At 46.4% G+C, this 12,637-nt stretch overlaps 1 protein-coding gene across 5 annotated transcripts in view; it reads left to right on the forward strand.

The window, feature by feature from the left end:
- HTT (huntingtin) overlaps window positions 1–12,637 on the forward strand; it is a 193,421-nt gene that overhangs the window by 109,971 nt on the left and 70,813 nt on the right. For all 5 annotated transcript variants that reach the window (XM_088462238.1, XM_088462236.1, XM_088462240.1 and 2 more), the window contains 4 exons: window positions 588–704; window positions 841–963; window positions 8,952–9,190; window positions 10,263–10,405. In XM_088462238.1, coding sequence (XP_088318364.1) covers window positions 588–704; window positions 841–963; window positions 8,952–9,190; window positions 10,263–10,405 — 622 coding nt within the window. The remainder of the gene's footprint in view (window positions 1–587; window positions 705–840; window positions 964–8,951; window positions 9,191–10,262; window positions 10,406–12,637) is intronic.

Genomic DNA, 12,637 nt, shown 5'->3' on the forward strand with positions numbered 1-12,637 from the left:
ATAAGAGAGTAAAAATTGACAGATCGCAATAGTAACTGTATAGGTCACAAACGGACTATAGTCCTAAGGGAACCTGGCTGGGCGTAGTCCCGGTGGGGCGGACTGGCTGGGCCGGGTCCCGGTGGGGCGGACTGGCTGGGCCGGGTCCCGGTGGGGCGGACTGGCTGGGCCGGGTCCCGGTGGGGCGGACTGGCTGGGCCGGGTCCCGGTGGGGCGGACTGGCTGGGCCGGGTCCCGGTGGGGCGGACTGGCTGGGCCGGGTCCCGGTGGGGCGGACTGGCTGGGCCGGGTCCCGGTGGGGCGGACTGGCTGGGCCGGGTCCCGGTGGGGCGGACTGGCTGGGCCGGGTCCCGGTGGGGCGGACTGGCTGGGCCGGGTCCCGGTGGGGCGGACTGGCTGGGCCGGGTCCCGGTGGGGCGGACTGGCTGGGCCGGGTCTCGGTGGGGCGGACTGGCTGGGCCGGGTCCCGGTGGGGCGGACTGGCTGGGCCGGGTCCCGGTGGGGCGGACTGGCTGGGCCGGGTCCCGGTGGGGCGGACTGGCTGGACTCAGTCTTGGGAGTGTCTAGTGTGATTCTTTATTTTGTAGGTTCTGGAGATGTTTATATTGGTACTGCAGCAGTGTCACAAGGAGAATGAAGACAAGTGGAAAAGGTTATCCCGACAGATAGCAGATGTCATTCTGCCAATGTTGTCAAAGCAACAGGTAAGTACCTACCCTAAATTCCGATTTATAGACTTGTAACCAATATAACTGAGTATTGGATGAATTGCAGTTTTTGTGTATTTTCCTTAGCAGAGTAATAAGAAGGATGGTGATGTGTCATTTGTTTTGTATTTAGATGCACATTGACTGTCATGAAGCTCTGGGTGTGTTAAATACTTTATTTGAAACCTTGGCTCCTTCATCCCTGCGCCCAGTAGACATGTTACTGAGAAGTATGTTTGTCATTCCATACACTATGGTGAGTAGAACACATGCTGTATAATCGCAATATACATAATAGAGGTCTAATTCCACATCTGGGTAATGTAAGATCTTCCCTTTTTGGTGCATATGAAGAATCAGGTCTGCAAGAGCCTCGGTGTTAGAGACGGCACGGGTAACGGTAATACTAAATGTCACTGTGACTGGATTTACAGACTAGGATTAACGTGATCATTTGAATTTTTCAAGACTGTAAATCAGTGGAATGGGACTAGAAGAACTAGAGACTGTCCGATAATCAAGATACAGTAACTTACACTGTGCTGTGGTATAATGTAACTGAGTCATTCAAGAATAAAACATATATTTGCTTTCTGCCCTCTACCCCTTGAATAGATCTACTCCTATAAACGTGCTATGCCTACTTAATGATTTTAGAACAATTAAAATATATTGGCCATTTGTAGATGTTATACAGGTTGAGTCTCCCATATCCAAAATGCTTGGGACCAGGAGTATTTTGGATATCGGAGTATTCCGTATTTTGGAATATTGGCATAATGAGAGATCTTGGGTATGGGACCCAAATCTAAACCCATAATGCATTTATGTTCTATACACACCTTATACACACAGCCTGCAGGTCATTTTATACATTATTTTTAATACTTTTGAGCATCAAAAAAAGTTTGTGTACATACATGAAATTCATTTATGTTTCATATACACCTTATACACACAGCCTGAAGGTTATTGTATACTGTATTTTGATGATTTTGTGCTTAAAAAAAAAGTTTGTGTACATTGAACCATCAGAAAGCAAAGGCTTCACTTTCTCAGTCATACTAAAAATATTCCGTAATTCAGAATATTCCGTATTTCGGAATATTTGGATATGGGAGACTCAACCTGTAGTGTACTCCTTACTGCAAATTATAGATTATTAAGGGAGAGATGTATCAAATCTTTTAAAGAGGACAAGTGGAGGTATTGTCCATAGCAACCAATCAGCTGCTAGCTATCATTTACTTAGTACAGGTTGAGTCTCCCATATCCAAATATTCCGAAATACGGAATTATTTTGGCATGACTGAGATAAAGAAACCTTTGATTTTTGATGGTTCACTGTGCACAAACTTTGTTTAAGGCACAAATTATTAAAAAATATTGTATTACATTATCTTTAGGCTCTGTGTATAAGGGGTATATGAAACTTAAATTTCATTTCTGTACACAAACTTTGCTTGAGCCACAAAATTATAGAAAATATTGTATAAAATTACCTGCAGGCTATGTGTATAAGGTGTATATAACACATAAATGCATTCTGTGTGTATATTTGGGTCCTATTCCCAAGATATATTTCATTATGATATGCAATTATTCCAAAATACGGAATATTCTGTTATCCAAAATACCCCTGGTCCCAAACATTTTGGATATGGAAGACTCAACCTGTACATTCAATAAAATTATTACCAAAACCTGATTAGTTGCTATAGGCAGCTTGCCCACTTGTCCTCTTTAGACGGTTTGATACATCTCCCCTAAGTCACAATGTTGTCCAATGACCATATACAGGCCACAGACGGAACTCCAAGATTATCTGTAATATCGATAATCCTTCTTTATGGATTGCTTTATTTTCTTAGAATGCTCAGATTTTAGTATTGAATATTAAAGTAGTTATTTCAGAACTCTGTTTACAGATATTAGTTACCAGATATATACATGGATAATTGGAAATGTACTAGAACATTGAAATATTAGTGGATGTTATCTGTGGCATGTAACAGGTGAAGGGAGTAACAGGTGAAGGGAGAGGGTTAATGCCGTTAATACATATTTCTTCTTCAGGGTCCACAGTCTCCACTGGGAGACCTTGGGGGTGTAGATGGTGGATCTGGAATCTGGGCACCAAGCAGTTAAAAGTTTTCAGCTCCCAGGATGCACCAGTCCACTCTCCCTATACCCCGCCTCCAAGCCAGAGGCACCTCAGTTTCGTTGGTGCCCGGCCGGAGTCGGTCACCATTACACCCTTAAGCTTTTTGTTTTTCTGATTTATTTATTTGACTATTGCTACTTAGAGCGCGAAGCTGCAGACTGTCCATGGGACGTCTGCGCTGCCGCTCCGTCACCCCTCCGGTGCTCCGATGCCAGTACAGAGCTGGGAACTCGGCGGGCATCACGTGGTCAGTGCTAGCCAAGGCCCCGTGAGAGGTCCCAGACTGCAGTCGGACGCTAAGGGGACAGGTAAGGCGGGTCACCGCGTGTTAGCAGTCATACAACAGCTTAATGCGATACAGGTACCTCCTGTGCCCCCACCATGGGTAGACGTACTCTCTAACTCTGTGCAGAGTCTATTGGCTACATCTAATGCCTTTCAACCCATGTTGCAAGGTGAGAAGTCCTTACCCAGTAAGCCCCCTAAGCGTACTGTGTTATCGTCACAGACCATGCAACTCTCATATTCTGAATATCATCTGAGGAGGCAGTAGTTGCTGCTCTCTCTAACCCTGACTCCCCTCTGAAGGAGGATGAGAGTCGGTCAAGAATTAATATATTCCTGCCTTGGTACGAGCTGTCAGATCCATCTTAAGAGAAGATGACGAGCCAGCCCCTAAATCCAAGCACCCTCTGTTTAAATTCAGCAGAATTCCCTCGATCGGATCATCTAGCTGAACTCATGGCTGCAGCCTGGCAATCGCCTAGTAAGAGGTTTCATACTGACTGTGCAAAATAGGAAACACCCCCTGCGGTGGATTCACATGTTACGCGTTTAATTAAAAGCGCTACGTTGCCTATTCCTACAGTTACTTCCTTGAAGTATCCTATGGATAGGAAAGTTGAAGCTTGCCTGAAATCGATATACTCTCTTTCAGGGACTGTTGCCCGTTCAACCATGGCTATTGCATGGGGGCTAAAGCTATAGAGAGCTGGGCTGACGCACTTGAAGACTTTTTGCTCGGATGCTAATAGGGATCAGATGTCTTTTGTTGCTCACATTCAAGATGCAGCTTCCTATTTTGGAAAAGCGACATTAGATGCCAGCCTTCTAACCTCCAGAGTCTCGGTCAAGGCTGTGTCTGCCCGCCGTACCCTGTGGCTACGCTCAGGGAAGGCTGATGTGGATTCCAAGAAAGGCCTAGAAGGGTTACCCTACAATGGGGAGATCTTGTTGGGCACAAACCTTGGCAAGACTGTAACTACTTCTGCTAGGCCTTGGAAAGCCTAAAGGTCAGTCCTTTCCTAGGCAGTCTGCTTCCACTAGAGCCGCCAAACCCAGGACCAAGCAGACCTGGAACACCAGACGCCCTGCTTCAAAACCCGAGGATAAACCCTCAGCCTGACTGGGCTTCTTCAGTTAGCCCAGTGCTGGTGTCAAAACACCACAGATACTTGGGTAAGAGAAGTGGTCTCAAACGGGTACGCCCTCTCATGTCTGACTGTCTCCCCACCAGTTTTTCGGCCTTACAAATCCAGAAAGCTATACAGTCCTTGCTGCAAGCAGGGGTAATTGTGCCAGTCCCACTATCTCGGTTAGGGCCTGGTTATTATACTACTCTTTCTGGTTCAGAAGCCGAATGGGTCTCCTCTGCCTATCCTCAACCTCAGATCCTTGAACAAATTCCTAAGGCTGCCAAGGTTCAGCCATCATCCTAGCTATGGAGCCTAGGGACTTTATGTATCCCTGGATATTCAGGATGCATACCTATAGGGCCCTCACATCAGCTATATCTCCGGTTTGCTATGCTACAGCAACACTTCCAATTTCAGGCTCTGCCCTTTGGACTATCCACAGCTCCACGGGTGTTTACCCAAACTATGGCTATCAGAGCGGTCCACCTTCGTGGTCAGGGTGTCCGACTGTTACCATACCTGGACGACCTCCTACTCCTAGCAGGATCCTCAGAAGTGCTTCAACGCCATCTGCAGTTAACCATTGCTGTCCTGCACAAGCACGGATGGTTAATAAACTGGAAAAAGTCCTCCCTGAATCCCTCACAGAGAATGATTCATCTGCAAGAATGATTCATCAGAGAATCTTTCTGACATCATACAAGATCTCCACACTTCTACTATGAGTGCTCAGATGTCTCCACAGTCGCCGAGTGTCGATCCACTCAGCAATGCAGGTTCTGGGATCCATGGTGTCCGCCTTCGACATGGTGCAATATGCTCAGTACCATTCCAGGCCTTTGCAAAGGCTGATCCTCTCCAGGTGGAACGGGTTACCACCATCGGATCAAAGCTCAGATGATGGAGCTTTCTCCAGAGGTGCGTCTGTCTCTATCTTGGTGGCTACAGACATCTCATCTAACCAAGGGTCGCTGCCTTTGGATCCCGGACTGGGTAATCCTAACAAACGCCAGTCTCCCGGACTGGGGCATAGTGACCGATCCGCACTCCTTTCAGGACCGTTGCACATCGGTCGAATCAACTTTGCCAATCAACAAATTGGAACTTCGAGCTGTCTACAGGGCCCTCAACCTGGCCCAGCACATACTTCACGGAAAACCTGCACAGGTTCATTCCGACAATGCCAAAAAAGTGGCTTACATCAACCATCAAGGAGGCACTCGAAGTCGGCCAGCAATGACAGAAGTGTCACGCATTCTGACATGGGCTGAGGGTCACCTCCTGTCCATCTCTGCAGTGTTCATTCCGGGAGTTATTAATTGGGAAGCAGACTTCCTCAGCCGTCACGACGTGTATCCTGGGGAATGGTCGCTTCACCAAGAGGTGTCTCAACTCCTAGTGAGCAAATGGGGCTTCTCAGAGGTGGACCTCTTGGCCTACCGACATATTCACAATCTGCCAGTGTACGGGTCCAGAACATGAGATGCCGAGGCAACTTTGTAGATGCACCAGTGAAGTGGACCTACCAGTTTGCGTACCTATTCCATCCAGTCCCCCTTCTTCCTCGAGTTCTTCGGAAGTTGAAACAAGACGGAGGCACTGTCCTGCTGGTGACTCCAGCTTGGCCCAGATGTCATTGGTATTCAGATCTTCAGAGTCTCTCCATTGACACTCCATTCCTGTTGTCTCAGTGGTGTCGTATCAAAAGCTACGACCCCCAGGTGTTAGGATTTCCAGAGTCCTTCCTTCAAGCTGGATTGGACCTAGGACTCCGCCTGGCCTCACTGAAAGTGCATGGCTCTTATTTGTGCTATATGGATTTTACAAGAAGGGAGGCCAGTCAACAAACAAACATTGGCTAGATGACTTCTCACTATCTCACAGGCTTACACGCAGGCAGGCCTTCCTGTACCGGCTATTGTTACTGCACATTCTACTCGCTCTGTGGGTCCCTTGTGGGCAGCTCGTCGTGGGGCCTCGGCTGTTCAGCTTTGTAAGGAGGCCACGTGGTCGTCTGTCCAGACCTTTCTGAGGCTCTATCCCTTTGATACCTTCAACTCTCAGGATGCTTCATTTTGGCGCCGGATTCTCCTCTCAGCGCAGGAGCATCCCCACCCTTAAAAGGACTGCTTTGGGACATACCCAAGGTCTCCCTGTGGAGCCTATGGACCCTGAAGAAGAAAATGAGTTATGGTAAGAACTTACCTTTTGTTAACTCTCTATCTTTGAAGTCCTTAGGGTCCACAGGGTCCTGACGCACCTGGCTTCATATGGGCAATAAAAAACAAAACCTCTGGCGCTTCTCATATCAACTGTATAATATGTAATTCACAAAATAAGTGAAAATAAAAAGAAATTTAATATATAAAACAATTGTATTCATATTAAGCATAAAACTGGTAAATACCGGTACAAACAAACAACATATAACATGAGACAGTGCAATTCTAAATATATTGAGTATATCAGATACGCCTCTGAGCGTTTTACTCTGTATATACTAGATCAAATGTATCTAAGATACATATGCAAATGATGGAATATGGTAATCGTCTTCAAATGAATAAACTCATCTGGGGTGTAGTCCGCTTTCAATAATACTGAATCGTTAGTGAAAAAATAGAACAGTCTCACCGTTCTGGACTGAATCCGGTGGTAGTTCCGTTGATGGAGGTAGTTTGCCGGCAAACTTCGGGGACCAATGACGCACTGCAAGCGTTTCTTCTCCTCCTCTCATGATCATCTACGCGTTTCACGTATGTAAATAGGCTTCCTCAGGATGGTGAGTGTATAATGCCTCCATCTCTTTTATAACTTTAGGTCCAATTCATAGATCACCTTCTATCCGGTCACGTGGATGCTGTGTCACCTTCCGGACTCGTGACTTCCGCTTCCGGTCACGGGCACACAGATGTCAGCGGGTGTGCTACTTTAGTTTCTGGAGTCATGCCTTCCGCTTCCGTTCACGGGCACACGGTGTAGGCCGTCCGTCTCTTAAGAAATCACTTCCGCCAATCTTTCTTGCCCGGTCTAGGTGTTCTTCCGGTACTAGTGGGAAAGTGGGCGTATCCCAAATCCAGTGCCTTCACATGTAAAGTCACTGTTCCCGTATAGGCAACCGCACTTTCATCAAAATACTATGTGGAATTAATAGATTAAATATTGACTTAGTTGTTAGATCTATATCCACTTTATTAGCTGCATGTGAAAATATCGATATTTGGAAAATTTAAGTGGTGTTGACATACAAAGGACACAACATATAAAATATACAAATATATCAAAATTTCTTAATAAGTAGGAAACCAGGAGAATTAAGATATAAAGTAGGAAATAATTATTATTATATCTGTATGTAAACATTGAAAGAATAAAAAATGAAAGAATAAAAATCAACTTATTGATATATAGGTGGTCGACTTATTGATATATAGGTGGTCAAGTTCTGAGAAATGGTGCCAGTTCAAAGTCGATGTTAAGACCTTTGGTTGTAATGCTCTTAGCTCAAATATCATTTTAGTTTCCTCCTTCAGTAAATCATCCTCAAGATTCCCCCCTCTCCATGATGTTTTGACCTGCTTCAATCCCACAAAAGACAGTTTGGATGGATAACTCTTGTGTTTTTCCTGGAAATGTCTAGGTACACTGTGGTTGTCTTTATTATTCTTGATATTATTAAGATGTTCATTTATACGTATGGATAATTTTCGTATTGTTTTCCCTACGTATTGGTATCCACAGGGACATGAAAGCATGTAAGTAATTCCTTTTGAATTGCATGTTATCTTTTGATTAATTTTAAAACTTTTCTTAGTGGTGAACGATGTAATACTTAATATAGGTTTTTTCGTATGGCTGTTAGTTTTCTTGCAGGCAATACATCCTCCACATTTATAAAAACCAGGATTGTCATTTTGAAAGCAGACTACACCCCAGATGAGTTTATTCATTTGAAGACGATTACCATATTCCATCATTTGCATATGTATCTTAGATACATTTGATCTAGTATATACAGAGTAAAAGGCTCCGAGGCGTATCTGATATACTCAATATATTTAGAATTGCACTGTCTCATGTTATATGTTGTTTGTTTGTACCGGTATTTACCAGTTTTATGCTTAATATGAATACAATTGTTTTATATATTAAATTTCTTTTTATTTTCACTTATTTTGTGATTTTGTGAATTACATATTATACAGTTGATATGAGAAGCGCCAGAGGTTTTGTTTTTTATCTATCTATTTAGGGAAGGTGAGCCCCTAATTATTTCTTCCTCACAGGCAGCATCTCATTCGACTTAGAGACACTAGCGCTACCTTCACCACTTTTTCATATGGGCAATGTTTCTGGTAACCGGTTTCCCGTCTCCTTCCCTGTGAGAATGTGATTCTTGTGTGTACCAGTCCTCCTTCTCTCCTTTGGCTTATTACGAACTGAGGTGCCCCTGGCTTGGGGGCAGGGTATAGGGAGAGTGGACCCAGTGCATCCTGGGATCTGAAAGCTTTTAACTGCGTGTTGCCCGGATTCCAGATCCACCACCTACACCCCCGAGGTCTCCCTGTGGACCCTATGGACTTCGAAGAAAGAGAGTTAACAAAGGTAAGTTCTTACCATAACTCTCATTATAATAATGTTGCTGTGTATGTTTGCATCACACAGGCCTCGGTCGGCACCGTCCAGCTCTGGATTTCTGGAATCCTGGCCATTCTCCGCGTTCTAATCTCACAGTCTACGGAGGACATTGTTCTGTCCCGAATCCAGGAGCTGTCCTTCTCGCCCCTTCTGATCTCCTGTCAGAATATTGTTAAATTAAGGGAACAGGACAGTTTCCACCCAGCCTCAGAGGATTGTGCGGAGCAGTACCAGATCAAGGTCCCTCCAGAGGAAACCTTCTCTAGGTAACTATTTATTCCCACACTCTCTTCCTGTTTTATTGCACTTTACTCCCTCGCATACCGTACCTTCCATTGGCCTGTTTCATACATGATTTTTTACTTTTGTTTTCTCTGCAAGGTGCATGTTTAGTATAAACTACACTATGATTGTGATTTCCTTACTCATATATATTGCAGATGTCCCTGTAAACTTGTGTGTTCTTCCATGTGTCCAAACAGTGAGCATATCTGCTTGCACCGTTGTATGTAAACACTGCTTTGCTTTATAATATTGTTTCCTGATCAAGAGTCAGAGGCAGCCATTTTGTTAGGGCGCGTACCCATGACGTCACTTATCATTTCACCATTTTATTCAACTGTCTTTCCCTTTGTACGGTAAACCTTCTTAAGATCATCTCCTTAACCGCTTTCCTGGTGTTGGTTGCATGAGATGTGACCACGCCAAGCTGAACTTTCCCTGAGAAGATCGCATCTGATGTCACCATGTCAGAGGAGCCTGCCACATGGCTCAGCCCACCCAGCTGGCCCCTTGGTTGCCACAGCAACCTTCCCCCAGTCTCTTCCTGCCAGCCGGGCTACAAAATGAGGGCAATCTTAAGAGTATCGCCCACTGGCGACCCCACGAAGGCAGCCCTTCTGCAGCCCGACCTTTAGGAACTCAGGGCAGCCGTGAACGGCTCTCCACAGCCACCCAAAGTGTGATCAGTAATCCTGTCAGGCCCCAGGCTGCAGAGGTGAGATATCCCACACCCTGCTGGTGACTGCTCTTCCTGCAGGACTGTGAAGTTCTGAGTCCAGCAAAGAGTAGCTTAGACAATTTAAACAAATAAACTTGTGTTATATATATTCGCGCGTGCAGTGAATCAAGTTTAATTTTGCCATTATTTACATAATTTGATAATAAAGTTAAGTGGTTAATATTGCTACATACCACAAAATGGCTACCTCTACTGTGTGCAGGTGTACTCACTCAGCAGTCTGCAGCAGTCCCATGCAATGAATACTGTGAATAAATGTTACTGTACCACTACTGATCTGTGCAGCTGTTACAGTTATTGGTTCTGTCACGGTTCAGGTTCCTGTTACAGCTGGTGGGCATTCTGTTGGAGGACTTAGTACATAAGGAGCTGAAGGTGGACCTGAGTGAGCAGCAGCATACGTTCTTCTGCCAGCAACTGGGGACCCTGCTCATGTGTCTGGTCCATATCTTCAAATCAGGTAACAATTTACAGTTCTATGTATGGGATATGTCTTCCTTTTCCCCAGCTGCCCTTTCATTTATATCTATATGGATGATCCACTCCGTAGTATCTGTCTGGCTGTATTGTGGAGTTACGCTGTACGTATAGTTACTGTAGGTACACTAAGCCTAGCTGCTCTAATATAGAAAAGGCAGCCGGCGGAGATCCTGTAAACTCTCATGTAAAACAATATAAAATGTAGGGGTAAATATAGGGAATTTAGGCACCCAATCGCCCATTGCCAGTCACATATTGCACACTGGTACCCTTTTCCCAGTTGCTGGTTACATGTTGCATACTGGTACCCCCTTCCCCAATTGCCATCTACATATTACACACTGGTGCTCTCTCCCCGAATTGCTAGCCGCATATTTATTTTTTTATTTATTTTTCGGTGACAAAAGCGGTGTACAGTGTCTGTGACAGAAGCGGTGTACAGTGTCTGTGACAGAAGCGGTGTACAGTGTCTGTGACAGAAGCGGTGTACAGTGTCTGTGACAGAAGCGGTGTACAGTGTCTGTGACAGAAGCGGTGTACAGTGTCTGTGACAGAAGCGGTGTACAGTGTCTGTGACAGAAGCGGTGTACAGTGTCGGTGACAGAAGCGGTGTACAGTGTCGGTGACAGAAGCGGTGTACAGTGTCGGTGACAGAAGCGGTGTACAGTGTCGGTGACAGAAGCGGTGTACAGTGTCGGTGACAGAATCGGTGTACAGTGTGAGTCAGGAGCTTCAGTCCCATTTTAGGTTTTGCTATGAATTTCCAATGTTTTATTGTTTGTTTTTCTCCTTCATCCACTAGGGGACACTGGAGTTCAATAAAACATTGATTTTCCTAACAATAAATTAAATAAAAAAAACAGGATTTTGGTACTTACCGATAAATCCCTTTCTCCGATTCCACAGGGGACACTGGAGTTTAAGACAGTGGGGTATAGACGGTGGTAGAGCAGAGCCTGGCACTTTAAATAATCTAGAAGTGTGACTGGCTCCTCCCCCTCTATGCCCCATCAGCCCCAGTTTTTAGAATGTGCCCGAGAGAGCCGGTCGCACATCAGGCTGTCTCCGTCCTTTCTCAATTATTATATTTAAGCTTTTATTACAAGCACTGAGGACAGGCAGGCTGCTTACTGTGGCAGTCTGCCTGCTACGTGGGAGCCGCCGGGAAGGGCACCACACGGCTACTGCAGCCTGTGTCCGGTGACCCTAAGGAGGGGGCACACATACTGGAGTCATCCGACCCTGCGAGGACCCGCCACTGCTCACACCGGCATGTGTCCGGGTTCCACGCCGCCCCCTCAGCCCAGCATCCCGGCCGCAGCAGTCCGTAAGTATGACCACTGCTCCTGATTAGCAGGAGCAGTGGAAGTTAGCTGGGCTCAGTGACATGCCGCTAGCGGTCACTGTTGATGCCCGCCATTTCAGCGGTGCCATTTGTTACTGAGCTTCTGTGGCTCAGTGTTGAGGCGGGCTCTCCCCCTGAAAGGCAGTGCAGCGCCGACAGTCCGCAGTCCGGGTCCTCCTCCCCAGATGGGGAACAGGAGGTGTAGGCGCGCTAAACGTCCGCCATTAGCGGGAACAGGCAAGCTAATAATTGAGCCGCGCCGGGGCTTGTAATGTAGAAGCTCCGGCGACGACTTTGACGGGGGCACTTGGAGAGCCGCTTAGCGGCTGTCTGTAATCACCGCGCCAGTGCTCACAAATAACACCGGCTCCGAGTTGATCTCCCGCGCGCCCGTTAGACGCCGCTACAGTGGGCCTGTCTGTACCTGCAATGTCTTTCCTCTTGTTACAGGAGGAGACGCTGCACCGCTGAGGAGTGGTGCGATGATAGTGGGAGAGTCTCCGTTGCACCGCGCACCCTCTTGCCCGGTATTAGTACAGCCTATGTGCCCCAGGCAGCAAGTGCTAAGAATGCGCGGAGGACCGCCATTCTCCATAACAGGAGCGCTGCGTCTTCCCTTTTCAGAAGGCGAGCTAGTATACGCAGCTGAGGCACAGTCAAGCTACAACAGACCTGCTGGACATAGAGCAGCGCGGTTCTGCTATCATTGCGCTATAACACAGATAATGGTTGGCATGGCTGCCTTTCAGCGCTGACGACGTGGGCTCGGATCCCACCGCGGCCCTTGCTGTGTGGAGTTTGTGTGTACTCTCTGTGCTTGCAGCACTGCCTTAGCTATTAGCAGCTCTCATCTAAACTCAGGAGGAG

The sequence above is a fragment of the Taudactylus pleione genome, unplaced genomic scaffold (assembly GCF_031769625.1).
Source record: "Taudactylus pleione unplaced genomic scaffold, aTauple2 ptg001166l, whole genome shotgun sequence".
Classification (NCBI taxonomy): domain Eukaryota; kingdom Metazoa; phylum Chordata; class Amphibia; order Anura; family Myobatrachidae; genus Taudactylus; species Taudactylus pleione.